The 13,027-nt window shown below is 37.5% G+C and overlaps 1 protein-coding gene across 2 annotated transcripts in view; it reads right to left on the bottom strand.

The window, feature by feature from the left end:
- tmod2 (tropomodulin 2) overlaps nucleotides 1-13,027 on the bottom strand; it is a 31,612-nt gene that overhangs the window by 15,122 nt on the left and 3,463 nt on the right. For both annotated transcript variants that reach the window (XM_081371994.1, XM_081371995.1), the window contains exons 2-3: nucleotides 7,668-7,843; nucleotides 6,207-6,363 (exon numbers count right to left, since the gene is read on the bottom strand). In XM_081371994.1, coding sequence (XP_081228120.1) covers nucleotides 6,207-6,363; nucleotides 7,668-7,793 — 283 coding nt within the window. In that variant the 5' untranslated portion in view covers nucleotides 7,794-7,843. The remainder of the gene's footprint in view (nucleotides 1-6,206; nucleotides 6,364-7,667; nucleotides 7,844-13,027) is intronic.

Here is a 13,027-nt window from a genome sequence, read left to right as displayed (position 1 = left end):
AGAAAACAAACTCTTACGCTCACCAAGGCTGCATTCATTTTATTACAGTAAAACAATATTATTGTGAAATATTTATACCTTTTTTAATGTTTTCTTTTTTAATATATTTTAAAATATAATTCATTCTTGCAAAACAAAATTTTTAGCGCATTTCTCTAGTCTTCATTGCAGGGTTTCTGCAGGTTTCAGTAAGTCAAATTTAAGACCTTTTTAAGACATTTTAAGACCATAAAGATTGAAATTTAAGACCTACAAGACGCATTATCCAAGTTAGATGGATAGTTACCTCGGGATCATTAGAGTATCTATCCATCTACCTTTCTATCTATCTAGGATTATCTGATGTGTGTGTGTGTGTGTGAGAGAGAGAGGGAGATTTTTTTTTATAGAAAATTGTACTTTTGCATATTATACTGTAAAAACACAATTATTGTTGATTTTAGTTGATCATAGTTGATCATAACTAGAGAGGAAATGATGAGATGTTTAAAGTGACCAAAATTATCACGGTTATCACAGAATCCTGTTCAAAAAGTTCTAATGCTACAGAATGAAGTCAATTCAACAAGTTTTATGTCGAAAAACAGCAAATAACAAATTGATTAGCATCAATATGAACTTTTTGTTTACTTGAACATTAAAATACCATTAAAAGTGATGGCCAGATTTTAAAAGAGTGTCTTGCAACATGTTATCTACTAACATGTACAAGTTCAAATAAAGTTTTGACAAAAAAGGTTTTATACAAAGATAAACCTCATATTTCAAACTTTAAAGAGTCAAAAAAGATCAATTACTGACATTTATACATTATCTTATATTTATTAGTGGTGTTTGGGTGCACCCCCATCCTTCATGTTGACTGAGCTTTAAATGTTGTTATGGAAAGGGGTGATTGGTTGGTTCCTGTCACATGACCGGCGGTGCGTTTGCGGCATTCTAAATAGTTTAGATTTTTTTCATCTCGTTGCGTCTGGTAAAAAAATCAGTGAACGGCCTCTGGCGAGCTAGCTCATATCAAGCCACGAGCTATTGGTAGCACGTGAGCGACGTGTTGGAGACCCCTGCTAGAGCTCCGCTTTGTAGGCTTTTTTGCTACTTTGTAATAACTTTCTGCGGCCAGCGTTTCTGGAAATGAATGAGGGTAAACACTTTTTAGGACCTGACTAAATTAAATTTAAGACCTAGGATGAAAATCTGGCCGTTTTTAAGACTTTTTAAGGCCTTAAATTTAAAGTTCAGAATTTTAGACTTTTTAAGACTTTTTAAGACCCCGCGGAAACCCTGTCATTGGAACATGTTTCAATGTAAAAAAAAATATTTTGTAACAATGCAAGTCTTTAGCATTAATTTAAGGGATAGTTCACCCAAAAAACACCCATCCTAGCTGTATATGACATTCTTCTTTCAGACGAATACAATCGAAGTTATATTAAAAAATGTCCTGGCTCTTCCAAGCCTTATAATGGGAGTCAATGGGTATATTTTTTGGAAGTCCATCAAAGCGCATCCACCTGTGATAGAAGTGCTCGAAACGGCTCTGGGTGGTTAATAAAGGCCTTCTGAAGTGAAGCGATGCGTTTGGATATTTTTCTTACACAAACGCATCGTGTAATAACTAACACAAAAAATAACTTACTGGGAATGCACAGAAACACAACAGCTTTATAAGCAAATTGAGAGTTCAACTGCTACAACAACAGTAAAGGTGGAGGACAATGAACTTAAATGTGTACTAAAGCAACTGCTAAACTGTATCCGTCCTTCGGATGAGACGTTAAACTGAGGTCCTGACTCCCTGACTCCCACTTTTCTCTGCACTTTGGGTGCAGGATGTCCTTCGAAAAAGAGTAGAGATTCCCTCCTTCCATAAGGCACTTTGGGTGCAGAGAAAAGGGCTATATAAATGTAATGAATTATTACTGTAGACAATTGAATTAATGAGCAGTCAGTGACCTAAAGAACATTACACATTGCAAATGAACCATGACTAACAGGACAAGGGTGTGTTGGAGACACTTGTGTGTGTGTGTGTGTGTGTGTGTGTGTGTCTGTGATTTTCACAGGTCTGAGCTGTAAATAACTGAATTTGAATCAGTATTACTCAGTCAACATGAATATATACACTGCTGTTCAAACTAACGCTAAAACCGCTGTGTAATATGATATTAAACCCATCTGAGATGATGGATTTAACAGACGAGAAGCTCATGCCAGAGACGGAACCATTACACATACTCTAAAGATCTTTAGATCTCTTCCTGTAGAGTTTTACTTTCCCGACAGTCCAGGAAATGTCATCCCCAGCAGTCATAAAGCTAAATATACACAAATCAATCAAATGAGAATGACCACAGGTGGCCAATACATCCATTAACATCTTCATGGATTCTTGTATTGGAAAACGGCTATAAAGTGTTCAGGAAAAACATTTCTCATACGAGTCATAAGTAAATAATACCAGTCTGCTCATTAGTAACCAGTTTACAGAGTTTAGTGGGGTTTTCTGCTGAAATACTGATTTTGCAGAACCGGTTTATCATCTCTAGAATAAGGAATCCCAGTTCACAAACAAAACACATGCTGCCATTTATACAGGAGGCGTTCTACATTATTTTAAATAGGCTTACTAACAATAAAAAGGCTTAATGTGAAAATTGTAGCAGTCAGTCAAGTTAACATTTAGTAAATGGATTTCACCTCTAATCAGAAATTACATAAGATAAATATAATCACTTAAAAGAAAAAAAATGTTTTGTTATAGCCTTTGTAGCAAATCTTTCAGTACGACTACTTTTGTAGATATCTTGCAGTTCGAAAACATGTGGTATCACGGGGTTGGATTTTAGAATTATTTTGTTAATTTTTGTTCCTTTAAACAACCTTTCCAAATTCTCCACACCTCTCATGTGTATCTTATATAACTGCTGAATCAGGCTAGTTATCTTACAACCTTTGTCTAATATTATTTCCCCATGCTGTATCTATTTTGGACACACATTTTTATTATTTCGACACTTGACGCACCCATGATGACATGAAACCGATGATGAATTCAAGTAGGCTCACATCTTGTCAAAATGTAATCAATTTATGTGATCTGCCCAGTTAAGAGTTTAACAGTCGAGTCACAGTAAATTATCATCAAACCATTCAGTGACTGATGGAATGGAACACACCTAGCAAGAACAAACAACTTAAGTTGTGCTGGGCACAACAGGAGAGGTGAGTAAAGTCACATGCATCTAAATTTAGGACGAACCATAGAAAGTTTTTATTAAATAAAGCTAAGTAATAACTACAGACTAACCTTAAAGTGCCCCTATAATGTTATTTTAAAGGCTCCCAATTTTGTTTTGGAGGTCTCCAACAACAGGATTCCATACATCAAAGGTCAAAAAACTGTTTCACTTGCCCATCATATAGATTGCACATTACCACATTTTTCAGTGATTCTCAAATGACGAATCAGACAGTCTCTGTAAATCCCTCCTTTCCACAAACTACTCTGCTCTGATTGGCCAGATGGCCCAGTCTGTTGTGATTGGTCTACCGCTTATGCATGTCAGAAGCCAAACGCCCATTACCAAAACTGTGCTTCAGACCTGTTCGTGATTTGTGTGAATGAAAATGCAGTTTAGCGCTCTGACAGTAGGTGGCCATTATAGAAAAGCAGAAACACCCTTGTTACTCCAGGACACAAAACGAAGAAGAAAGGAAGTCAAACACCATTTTCAAACAGCCATTCATATTTATGTATTCATCACTATGGTGTTTCTCAATCAACACCCAATAAAAGAGTACAGAGAATGAGACCCGGTTCCGGATTCTTCCTCTCCTCTTCACTGTCATTTAGCAAAACTCATGAGCACCACCAAGTCTTAGTTTGATGTAACCGCAGCGGGCTCTGTGGGCATGTGACCAAAAGCGCAAATGCTATTGGCTGGCCAGTTGTGAATGAAAAGAGATTAGAACCTCTCTTTTAAAAAAATCTGTCGCGTCGTGTGTCTGAACAGACGGAGTAACAGCCATTCATTCAAATTAAAATGCTTGTTTATCACAGAATCGTTGCACCAAATATTCGTCATGGTGTGAACAGGCCTTAAATCTACATGCGCATACACAAATTTAAACTTCCAGCATTACCGTTAACACAATCATTTACTATTAAACATCCTGTCCCTCCAAACACTATCTGCATCATGGTGCTGTGAATGAGCGTGTATCTCGGCAACTTCAGTAGATAAAAAGCAGTGTGCATTTACTAGATGGGGCACTCACGTGCCAAGCCAACATGTTAATACACACACAGACAATCCCACAAACGCAGACAGCATCCGAGCTTCAGTGTGTGTGGTTATGTAAGAACAGACAGTATTAACTAATCATACCTGCAGAGACAGCAGAATTTAAATCACTACAGGAGCTGATACAGCACTCTCACTAACACACACACACACACACACACACACACACACACACACACACACACACACACACAGCAGGAGGATATGGAAGAGTCAAGGCCCCGATATACTTCAAGCGAAATAAAAGAAGTACGAACTGGTGTGATGTAAATTCAAACAAAATCAGGGCAAAACCTTCATTTGGGGTTCATTTGCTTTCTTAGCTGTAGTTTTCTTACTGCTGTCACTTTTGTTGTGCGTTTATTTTGATCCTGAGAGGAAAGCGTGCAGCACATATTTACATATTCATCTAAACGCAGCTCTCAGCAGTGTAGGCGGCGTCGAGATACAGTATATTCCTGAAGGGATTTCAAACTTCTTTTTACCCCCAAGCAAATAACTTTGTCCTGAGTTTATCAGGGCTTTCACACACGTGCAGTGAGTCACAAGTAAAACAACTAGGCTCTAAAAACTTCAGCAAAACATCAGCGACCAACACGGAGCCGAAACCCAGAATAACCCCTTCCGGTCCCTTAACCAATATGCCTAATTCCCTTACAATATAGTAGACGAAAAACACTATGTGAAATGAGTAGTATGTCCAAATTCACAAAAAGATCCTGGATGACCTACTTCTTCTGGTGAGATTCTGAAGTGCTCATCCAGCGGACACTTTACTATCCCAAGAGACCATGGGAGAGGAGTTGTGAATGGCAGTGAAGCAGGAGGTCACATGACAATAACATGACGAATGTAGTACACCCAGATTACATTCATACTATACAGAACATAAATTTTTGTTTTACAGTCACACAGCAAGTACTTTTTTTTAAATAAGAACCCAATCAGATTGTATGTGATTTTGCATGCAGCATTACAAGAACGGTTTACTCAAAGAAATGAAAATGTTGTCATTTATTTAAACTAAACCTGTATAACTTTTCCTTTTCATTTAAACAAAAAAGTACAGCGATGTATACGGTCAAGCTCCAAAAGGACAAATAAACGTATCATACATGCATCATGACATGATAGAGCCATTGTGCTGCGGGACAATGGGAAAGACACAAGAGGTCAATTTTTTGAATGGATGTGAAAGGAGAAGAGTCTTCAGTACGCGGAATAAACTGCTTTTGTGACTTAATTGACAGCATATTGTCTAATTTTTAATTGCTGTTTTATGAGAGAAGACTAGGATTAGGATTCAGCGTACAGCACTTCTCAGTCATTTCTATGATATCCGCCAACTGTCGCACAATTCTGACAGAAATTAAATGATGTTAAGGATGTAATGTGATTGGTTATCATGGCAAATATGATCCAGGATGACCGTTGTGTTTCTCCAATGGTAGAGCCATGGAGATTGATCCATAATAATAATAATAATAAAAATTATAATAAGATTTAAAGAACAATTCTGTAATACACAAAGATATGGAGCCATTTTGGAGTTTGGCAGCTCATCATTTGGAAAAATACCTACCAACTTCTATAACTACTCTATTAAACATTGTTTGTGTTCCTGGAAGAAAACGAAGTCATAAGAGTCTGGAATGACATGTGACACTTTTCCATATTTGACTGAACAATTCAGATCTTCAATCAAACAGATTCTTTTAAACCCTCAAATGTGCGGTGTCATACAAACTCTGATTCTAAGAAACTAAAAATTGAATGCAGCAAATCTTCGAGACCTGGACCATTACGGAAATTTCATGCGTGGCATTTCTGATAAAGTAATGTTTATTGCTGTATCAAAAACCAGACTGATATCAAACACGTCTCGTCTCATTCTTGTACCTTTCCTTTCTCCGGTAAAGGGGACGCAATCTTCTCTGTCTTTATGGTCCATAGCTTCCTTCTCCAGATACTGCAGGAGTTTGTCACGGTTAAAAGCACCGGTGGCCGCTTTTGTGGTCTGGTCCTTCTGCCTGAGTCCGGCTGGTAGTAGAGCATTCTGGGTAATGGATTCAGAACAGATGTTCCAGTTATAGTGTGAAACTTCACAATTTTCACACTAAGTTACATCTACTTAAGCATTCACTTCTTAAATAAAAACTATCATTTGCATTTGTTTCCTAATGATCATAGATCAATCTGAACACAGAATGTCAGAATTTGTGTTGTTTACGGACTAATTTTTGCTTAATAGGAAAACAAACTGCTGAGATATTTTTGCTTGAGAGGAAGCTCTTGTGTTTGGGAGCAAACTTGAGCTCTGTTTATCCATAAACAAACAGACAGAGTTGTTTATCTTAGCAGAAACTCCAGAAAGGCTGATTTACACAGTTTGGAAAATGGCTTTTTTTTACCAGTTTGATAAACAACTGATTTCTCAACACTATCACAGCAGTTCAAACTTGTTTTAATTATTCTTATTTCTTTTTATTCTTTTAATTTCTTCTATGTAAAGCACTTTGAATTGCCATTGTGTATGAAATGTGCTATATAAATAAACTTGCCTTGCCTTGCCAAACATATGACCACACCCATAATCACAATGACATCATTGTGAATTACATCACCACGTTATTGGCAATTTACCAGAAATGACAGGGTGATTGATTGTGTCTGGTTTTTCTAAGCATGATTGCTCTGCATACAACATCAAATTATTAAATTCCCATCTTTAGGACTGATTTTCCACACATTTATTACAAGTGCTTCAAGAAGGGATAGTATATTTAAAAAAAATGAAAATTCTGTCATTATTTACTCAACCTCAACTTGTAGCTTTCTTCTGTGGAACATAAGATATTTTGAGAAATGTCTCAGTGCTTTTTTTAATCCACAAAATATGTCAATGGTCACCAAAACTGATACCAACATTCTTCAAAATATCTTCTTTTATGTTCCACAGAAGAAGAAAAAGTCATTCAGATTTTGGGGTAATAAACATTAATAACTGATCCCTTTGTTTAAGCAGTGTAATCAAATTCTGGTATATCTCCATCCAATGCTGTAACAATGATGTAGATATCAACACAAATGCAGGGAGATATACCTCTACAACAACTCTTGAGTTCATAATTTTGCTTTTGCTAATGCCTGTGGTGCTGAAACCATCAAACAAATGTCCAAAATCAAAATGAACTTCATCTTTATGATTTGCTATACGAAATGTGGCCATTAAAACAAACACTTGTTCCTGTCCGGATATGAACTATGACCCACGTTGCAAGTTTTCTGCACAGAAATCAATTAATGAAGCTTGGATAGATTTTGACAAACTGTCTGAAAGGAGTGAAAAGTGTTTCTCACCTCAGGGTCGATCTCATCGAGAGCACTCTCCAGTTGTTTGAGCTCCTCCTCTGACAGCTTGTCCAAAATCTCATCCTCATCGATCTCCTTATACTTCTCCAGATCTTTCTTAAAAGGAAGAGCCATTATTCACACTGTCCGTCAGAGAGAGACTGTGGTCCAGTTTGATTGAGTGTCTGCAAACAGAAAAATGTGTTATTCAGGTAAATAACTAAAGAAATGTCAACAGTTTAACTAACAAGTACAGCAGGATATTCTTAACTGTTACCATGACAGAAGACCTGAGAAAGAAAACTGATTGTAAAAGACAGTAATCTAATGTCTGGTGTAGCGCCTGTTGTGGCAACTCTGAGAGTTACAGATTTTGGAGCGCAACAATGCAAAACAATTAATGATATTATTGACTAACTGATGAAAAATGTATTTAATAAACATGCAAACATGTCCTGCCATCAGAAAAAAGGCCATTTCACATGCAATGAATTATGTACGCAAACATAGGCTATTTGTTGCTGTTAAAATCTCAGTGCTATGCAAGCTTCCAGTGTATGATTCTCCTATAGCAAACTGTGGTAGTAGCAAACAAAAGTCGCATACTCTAATATTTCGTCGGACCGCCTTTAGCTTTGATTACAGAATGTGGTCGTCGTAACATTATTTCAACAACCACCTTATGCAACATTACAACATTTATTTCCATCAAGTGTTGAATTAATCATTTTAATAATTGATTTTGCATTGACTATGAAAGAGTGGAACCCCTCCATGTACTTCAGTACATCCTAAAGACTTTCAATGGGGTTAAGATCAGGACTCTATGGTGGCCAAACTCATGATCACTGATCCACTCTTTCACAATTTGAGCCAGATGAATCTTGGCATCGTCATCCTGGATTATGGCCATGGGATACATCTTCCGAAATAAAATAAAAATAAAAAGCTGCACACTGCATCAGTTAGGGTTAAAATAATTGTTGCCAAACATATAACATGCCAGAAACAATCACTGCAATAACAATCCAATTATAGACTAAAGTATTTGCTTATTTAAATACAACTGCAACCTTTTTTCTTTTTGTCCAGGCATTGTTTTATTAACTATAGTAAACATAACATTTAATCTATTATATTAAACCATAACATTTTAGTAATGAGTTCCAGAAGTTTTAAATGCCTTAGTGTAAGGTAGCCTGGCTAACGTCAGACCTCTTGTCATTGAGACGTGGTCTGGGAACCACGTTCATTTGCTACGAATGTCTATCAAATGCGCCTGTACGTTGCTCATAGCCAATAGTTTCAATTATACCAGATGACGTATTTAGAGCGACAGAAATTTGACGAGGAAGAAGACGAAATGAACTTGCGCTCTAAACTACTTAGAACACTATCTAAGGCTGCATCGAAAGGAAACTTCGCGTCTGATGCCATGTTGGACCCATAGAAATAAACAAACTGCTTCGGTGTGTCGCATAGACGTTGTCATCGTCTTGCTGCTCCCTCCCCGTTCTGTGATTGGTTCCCTTTTTGAGGGGAAAATCTGGTCCATAGTGTCCAGGCTGCCTAGCATCGTGAATAAAATCGCGCTGCGCGCAAGGCAGAATGGGGAAACCCAGGCTAAGTGTAAGGTGGATTAGATCATTATTGCTTTCTGTCGTGCACCACCTCAAGATTTATTTTTGTACTTAATTTTTCGACCATTACCATACACTGCGCTGCACCGGAAGTTGAAGCGGCCACTAATGAGGCTGTTACTCACTGATCGTTCCATTGACTTCCATTCATACGAATGCAAATGCGGGAGACAAGAACTACTTACAGCAGACTAGCATTACATAACTAACTTAACAAACACAAACAGATTTTTCCACTAATCAATGAGAGAGAGTTTACTGAACTGATATGTGTCCTCTGTGTGATATCCGACAAATGTTTCCCATGTAAGCCTGCCTCTCATGACCTTTAACCTCAGGCTAGAACTTAATTTTCTTAATCTCATACCCATATGGAAACACCTTGACGTTTGAACTTCACTCCCCTGCAGAACTGCACCATCTCCAAATTCATCAGCCACTTCATCAGGCTGTTTCAGTAAAGATATGAATCATCATCACTGCTGTACTCTTGAGTGGGACACTCAGCAAAAATAGTCTTGATTTTTGGATTGCGAATTGTGATTTTAAGGTTGTGGTTTTAGACAGGGAAGCCTAAATAAAGCCCTGCCAGCTCAAGTCAGCCATGATCAGACCCATAAAACGTGAGGAAATTCCAGCAACCAAAAATACTGCAGGAATAACTGATGTCATCTATTCACCAATTCATGAATAAATAGTAATTTTTGCCCATGAGTCAGAGACTAAAAACAGGGCATCCTAAAGAAAAATGAGATGTTGCCAAAGTATATAATGACAAACCCTGGGAAATACCACAGCACAAGATTATAGTTTCTTCACGGACCCTGCAATTACAGAATTGATTCGTTTCAATTACAACTCATTTACTTGAGCTCTTGACTGAGTAATGAAACTATACCTAGCAGTCAACGTTGTTGAAGAGTTTAAAGTAAATGTGAAGGTTGACAAAAGCATTAAATTAGACTGTGGCATGGGAATAAAACGCAGTATTAATGTTGGATGGAGCTGTATTTAACTGGCGCTTGTGCCAAAGCCGAGAGAGAATTCAAGCTGCGCATCAATTCATCAAAGAACTAGCATGTTTTTTCATGAAGAGTTTTAAATTCAGTGCTACTATTGCATTGAGCCAAACGCAATAACAAATCACAGCAAGACTTTATGTTCAACTCAATCTAACTTATGAGTGCTTAATGGAGAAGTAAAGTAGACTTTCGCTAATACTAAGAAAACCAGTGTTAAATCCGGTAAAATACCATTGGGCTTCTCAGCAGGATTGGTTTCAGCTTATTCACCTCATCTTAAGACTGTGTTAAGACCCTCACAAGGTCAACATCCATAAATGTTCACCTTAACTTTCAATTAAACAAGTAAAAGCTAAATTAAGGACAAATACATACTAGCAGCAGCTGACTGAAGAGCTAATGCATTGATTTGAAGGATCCCCTACTCAATATTTTTCTTGTTACTGTAGGAGACAAAGGAACAGTTGAACCAGGGGTTAATGTGGCTTAATGGCTAAAGGGTGCTAAAACTAGAACAAATTCAGTATCCCTTTTGATCCTGGGCTGCCCCTTAGATCAAACCAGCCAAGATCCTTAACCACAAGCTTCTTTCCATTTCCCGAACACCGCCAAATCCAAAACGACTCAAAGTGAGGATACTCATAATTAACCAGTTAACCTTCAACTGACAGTAAAAATTTTGATAGATTAATACTATCAGTAAAACGGTTTAAAAAGTCATTTTTCAAGAAACATTTGCTGCATGGTTAAAAAAATATGCTATACATATAAAATTCAGGTTTTGAGAGAAAAAACAAACATAAGTCGCGTACAAGTCACATTTTATTATTACATTAAAGGGATACTTCAGGATTTAGCATTAAGCTTTGTATTAGTAGAAAACCTGTAGTATTTTCAAATTACCATGCTTTCCACCCTCATATCCCCCTGAGACAAGAGATTTATGCATTTTTTGTCTGGAAAAAATCCTCCGATGACACAAAAATCGTCATTTTGTGTCATCGGAGGATTTTCTGGCCAGAGGCTAAAGACTACAGCCAGTAGATGGCGTTGTTCCGCATGTTTTCAGCCCGCCCATAGAGGGAGGGATCTCACTCACAGAATGTACACAGTGTCAGCCGTTTTTCTTTGGAAGCTAAGCTTGCAGGCTCTTGTTCTGTGGAGAAAGCTGAATAGTAGGAGAAAGCTGAGTAAGTAGGGGTTACATCCTCCTTTTCCCGGACTTGTCCGGCGGGCGAGATCGTTCAAAATGTTCGGGATTCGGCTTTTGCTTTCTGCGGTCGCCATTCATTGTTTACATGCACACCTCTTGTTTCAATCTAACTGAATTCATTCCGATTGGTGAATCTGAATGTAGTGTTTACATGAACGCTAAACAAGTGATCGGTTGATGTGCGTTTTACCATTGCTAAGAAAATTCCCGCTCCTCCATGAGAGATGCGAGACCCGGCGCGTCTCAGTAATGACGCCACCGGCCTCGCGCCGTTCTCCCGCGGCCGTCAGCCTCGTCCTGCTCACCACAGTAAACATGATGAATGGATGGCGACTGTAGAACGCAAAGCCGAATCCCGGACATTTTGGGCGAACTCTAAATCCCTGGCAAACTCATCACGTAGGCTAGCCTTTTTGTTTTCAACTGCGCTCCCTTACCGGTAGGCGTGGCCTTCTAAGGCAGCGAAGCAAGTGCATTCTGGGAGTTGTTGTCTTTTATCCACATAAGACAAAAATACATTTTCTGGCTTTTCTCAGTCTAGAAAGCTCCAAATTCAAAAATTTCTTCACATTTCTTCCACTTAAATGACCTATTTTAAATACACATTCATCTTCCCAGAGGTGAAGTATTCCTTTAATGTAAAATATCAGTAAATAAAGAGAAATCATCAACGTAAACATCATCCTTTCACATGCGCAAAAATATGCTTGAAAAAAAAACAAAAACAAACAAAAAAAAGTGTAATTTTGGTTGGTTGACTTTTTTATTTTGATAATGAACAAACTGAGACGCCAACTTAGCAATGCTTGAACTTGTTCTTGGAGCGCGTCACAAAAATGAACCTAACTCAGCATATAAGCTAATACTCGTCATCTTACAGTTTTTCTCCCTTGCGTTTTGTTAATCTGTTAATTTAAATATATTTTGCGTATTTATTCCTGTGACGATGAATCCTCACTTATCCATTCTAATTTATTTTAATTTAACATAATCTTGTTGTTTAACGGTTAGCCTAATGGTTGGTTAAAGTATGGAATCTTGTTTCCGCCACAAAATAAAAAAAATAAAAGATAATTGCGACTTTTTATCTCACAATTGCGAGTTTGCATCTCGCAATTCTGACTTTATTTCTCAGAATTGCGAGATATAAAGTCAGAATTGCGTGAAATAAAGTCAGAATTCTGAGATATAAAGTCAGAATTGCATGATATAAAATCAGAATTCTGAGATATAAAGTCAGAATTGCGAGATATAAAGTCGCAATTGCGTCTTATAAAGTCAGACTTTAGGCTATATCACGCAATTCTGACTTTATATCTCAGAATTCTGACTTTATATCACGCAATTCTGACTTTATAACACATAATTGCGAGTTTATATCTCACAATTCTGACATCTTTTCTCAGAATTGTGAGATATAAAGTCCAATTCTAAGGGGAAAAAAAGACGGACTTTTCACATCATCACATAGCCTTCACCATACCTAGAGATTGG

This window comes from Scardinius erythrophthalmus (assembly GCF_964197995.2).
Source record: "Scardinius erythrophthalmus genome assembly, chromosome: 8".
In the NCBI taxonomy this organism is placed as follows: Eukaryota; Metazoa; Chordata; class Actinopteri; order Cypriniformes; family Leuciscidae; genus Scardinius; species Scardinius erythrophthalmus.
Note: the sequence above shows the minus strand (reverse complement) of the source record. Positions and strands in the feature narration are given on the sequence as shown.